At 42.8% G+C, this 3,542-nt stretch overlaps 1 protein-coding gene across 2 annotated transcripts in view; it reads left to right on the forward strand.

The window, feature by feature from the left end:
• Nucleotides 1–595: 595 nt before the first annotated feature.
• The window catches only part of lrpprc (leucine-rich pentatricopeptide repeat containing), a 69,715-nt gene continuing 66,768 nt past the window's right edge, over nt 596–3,542 (forward strand). The window contains exons 1-2 of one of the 2 annotated variants that reach the window (XM_048269093.1): nt 596–798; nt 2,668–2,891. In XM_048269093.1, coding sequence (XP_048125050.1) covers nt 620–798; nt 2,668–2,891 — 403 coding nt within the window. In that variant the 5' untranslated portion in view covers nt 596–619. The remainder of the gene's footprint in view (nt 799–2,667; nt 2,892–3,542) is intronic. The other variant, XM_048269094.1, reaches the window with a different exon arrangement.

Raw genomic sequence — 3,542 nt, forward strand, 5'->3', positions numbered from 1 at the left:
AATGCCACATGAACGAAACAGATCATTCATATTATTTCAGCAAAAAAAACAAAAAAACAACAGAAACCTAGGGTAGCAGAATAGAATACAAACTTAGAATAGAAACTTTAATTTAGGACAACAGCACAACTTTTCTAGAAGCGCCCTAGGCTACACAAAGTCCTTAAATTAGAAATGGTAAAATACGAAAATAGGCATAGCCTAGGCCTACATAGGCTAGTCTACAAATCCAACAATAACGACAGTAACAAACAATTAGCCTACATCCCTGAAATGTGTGTCATGCTTATGGCCTCCTTACACCAAACAACTTTGACAAGATTTGGGAAAGATTCTTGAAAGATTGTAGTCTTTTTAGTAAAGCTTGAATGGGTGACATTCGTTAAAAGACTCTAATCTTTCAAGAATCTTTCCCAAATCTTGCCAACGTTGTTTGGTGTAAGGAGGCAGTGGCATGGGCAGTGGAGGTTAGTTTACGAATATGACAATACAATGGACGCAACCACTATTGAACAGTGAGTAAACACGACGCCCCCATCTCTAACTGACTGTGGTGTTGCCCAGCGTCCTATGACCTGTCACGTGACGCGGACGTCCTTCCTCACGCTTCAGGTTAAACATGGCAGCGCTCTTGAGATCAGCGCGAGTGTTAAAGTTATCTCCCTCTTCCCTGCTCCAGGTTGTAGGGGTGACAAAGCATGGAGCACCGCTTAGCAGGTTGTTCAGCGGTGCGATCGGTGGCCGAGGAATCGGACTCTGCACAAGCCAAGGAGTTTCCAGATCTGTCAGTGTAAACAGGTACCCTAGCCCCGCGTGATGCTACCCATGCTTGAGTAGCGAGCGACTGTTGTAGTTGTCATTGAGAAGACAGCCACAATGACACCGGTATACACACTCGTCCCATATGATGGGGTTTCTTATTCATCGCTGTGCACAGTGCACTGTGACAGCAATCCATCTCTTTTTTTAAACAGTCACAATCCTATGCATCCAGGGCCCTTAATCATATAACTTAAGGTGGCCTGCAAATGTAGTTGAATCATGTAACAGCTATAGCCGGCTAACTGTTAGCTGATGTGATGTTAGGTAACGTCAACCTAAGTCAGTTTCAAAATGCTTATAATGTTATAACGTGTGTTATTATTCTTTAGTTAGACATGAACAGTGCATTTATAGAATGCAAAGGCTGGTGTGACAACCTTTAGCGTAACGGTAACGATACTTCAGCTAATTCTGTGATGGCCTCTTCGCAGAATCATCGTGATGAAATGGCCAAACAGATACGTGGTTTCATAGCAATTACATGCGGCCATCGAAAAGTCCTTCGCAGATCGAACATTCATTAGATAATGCAGTTAATTTGAAAATAAAATTGATTTGACGTCTGATGCAATCGTTGATGATTTTCATTTTAGGGTATCATGAGGTCACAGGTCAAGGTCACAATTAAAACCAGCGTTTATAGACAGAACCTTTGCCATACAGTACATATAGCTCTCACCTGTCTGCAGCAAAGCCTCATATTCACATTTAACAGCATTATGTGACTGGCATTTGACTCGTGCTCCACATTGACAGCCAATTCTAGAACTGATCTAGAAGTTGTGGACCTGTGTTCTGCCTTGACTTTTCTTGGTAAATGTCTTCACTCCCAAGATATTCTGGTATATAGAGAATAATGTAGGGGAACAGCACAGGTAATCACTAATCAGAGACCCAAACACCAGCCACGGTCTACTTCTGCAGTTGGTGCTTTCATCTTCGCCCACCCTTCCTCAAATTATTTACAATCACAAAATCACAAAACTCCCTTTCAACTTGAAACTTGAGGCAAGTGGCCTCAGCTGACTTGTAATTTAACTGCACAGTATTTCATTGGCTCTTTACCTGTAGTGTTGACAACAACAAAATAACTAAGAATCTCACCTAATATAGACAAATGTAATCTAAAGTAAGGTTTTCAAAAAAGTGCATCGAGGAAACACATAGGCATGCAAGCTTCTTTTCTTTCTTGTCCCATCGTCCGTCCATGCCTAAAATGCTGCATACTCTTGGGCCACTTGTCATATTGGCGTACTCATTTTTGCACTACCACCCTGCACTTTATGTACGTTGTTTGTGTCCTATAAATTATGGATTGTACTCAGTACTTCAGCGGTGGCTGTTAATGATATGTGATGTACATTGTCTCTGTAGTGTGCATGTCTATGTGTGTACAGCATGTGTAGTGTGCACTTTATATTTTCTTTCAAGTATTCGCAAGCGTTCGCTGAGAACTCGAGGCAAACAAAAAACGTTGCAAACGTTCGCCTATGTTTGTGTGCACCTCTGATCCTGATTCTGATCTTAATTCTGATTCTGATCCTGATCTTACTCTAGGTCCTGATTCTGATCTTGGTCCTGATCTTGGTCCTGATCCTGATTATGATTATAATCCTAATTCTGATCCTGATTCTGATTCTGGTCCTGAGTCTGATTCTGATTCTGTTCCTAATTTTGATTCTGATTCTGGTCCTGATTCTGATTCTGGTCCTAATTTTGATCCTGATTCTCATTCTGGTCCTGATTCTCATTCTGATTATGATCAGAATTCAGATTCTGATCCTGATCTTAATCCAGGTCCTGGTTCTAATTCTGGTTCTGATTATGATCCTCATCTTAATCCAGGTCCTGGTCCTCCTGCAGATTGCTGTGGCCCTCAGCGGCGGGCGTGAGGCGGTATGCGGCGGTCCCTGAGCAGCAGGGCAAGGAGGAGGGCAGCGTGGGTCTGCGCTCCAAGCAGGCCCAGCAGTTTGACTGGGCACTGGCCAAGCTGGACAGCTCTGTGCGCCGCACCGGACGCATCACCAAAACACTGCTGCTGCGCATCTTCCACGACATTTGCCGCTCAGGTGGGGGAAGCACACACACACACACACACACACACACACACACACTCATGCACATGCGCAAACACATGAGTGAAAGAAAAAATTAATTAATGAAAGACTGTGTGAATGAATGTATGATTGAATGTGTAAGCAGGCAAACAAACAAGCCTCGTTAGGCTTGATGTGAGGAACTCCCTCTCCTGTGTGTGTTTAGTTCTGGTTCTGGTTCTGGCCACAAAATCAACTTTTGGTTCTCACGTGACTTATTAAACATACCAACCCAGCAGACTGAGAGAGAGGGAGAGACATTTGCAGTGTAAGACAAAACATGTAGGCACACCAACTAGGCTTGCTTTATCTCTGTGTGCACATACTGTGTGTGTGTATTTACAACGCAATCATTTTTATTAAATGACATGTACAGTACATAATAACAAAAGCAGTATATAAATTAGCTGAACAAATAGGTTCTATTTAACTGACTAATACTAAAAATGCAACTTTTAAAAAGTGTGTGTGATCGTGATCTCTTTCCCCTGTGTGTTTGTGTGTGTGTGTGTGTGTGTGTGATCTCTTTCCCCTGTGTGTGTGTGTGTGTGTGTGTGTGTGTGTGTGTGTGTGTGTGTGTGTGTGTGTGTGTGATCTCTTTCCCTGTGTGTGTGTGTGTGTGTG

The sequence above is a fragment of the Alosa alosa genome, chromosome 18, assembly GCF_017589495.1.
Source record: "Alosa alosa isolate M-15738 ecotype Scorff River chromosome 18, AALO_Geno_1.1, whole genome shotgun sequence".
Lineage (NCBI taxonomy): Eukaryota > Metazoa > Chordata > Actinopteri > Clupeiformes > Clupeidae > Alosa > Alosa alosa.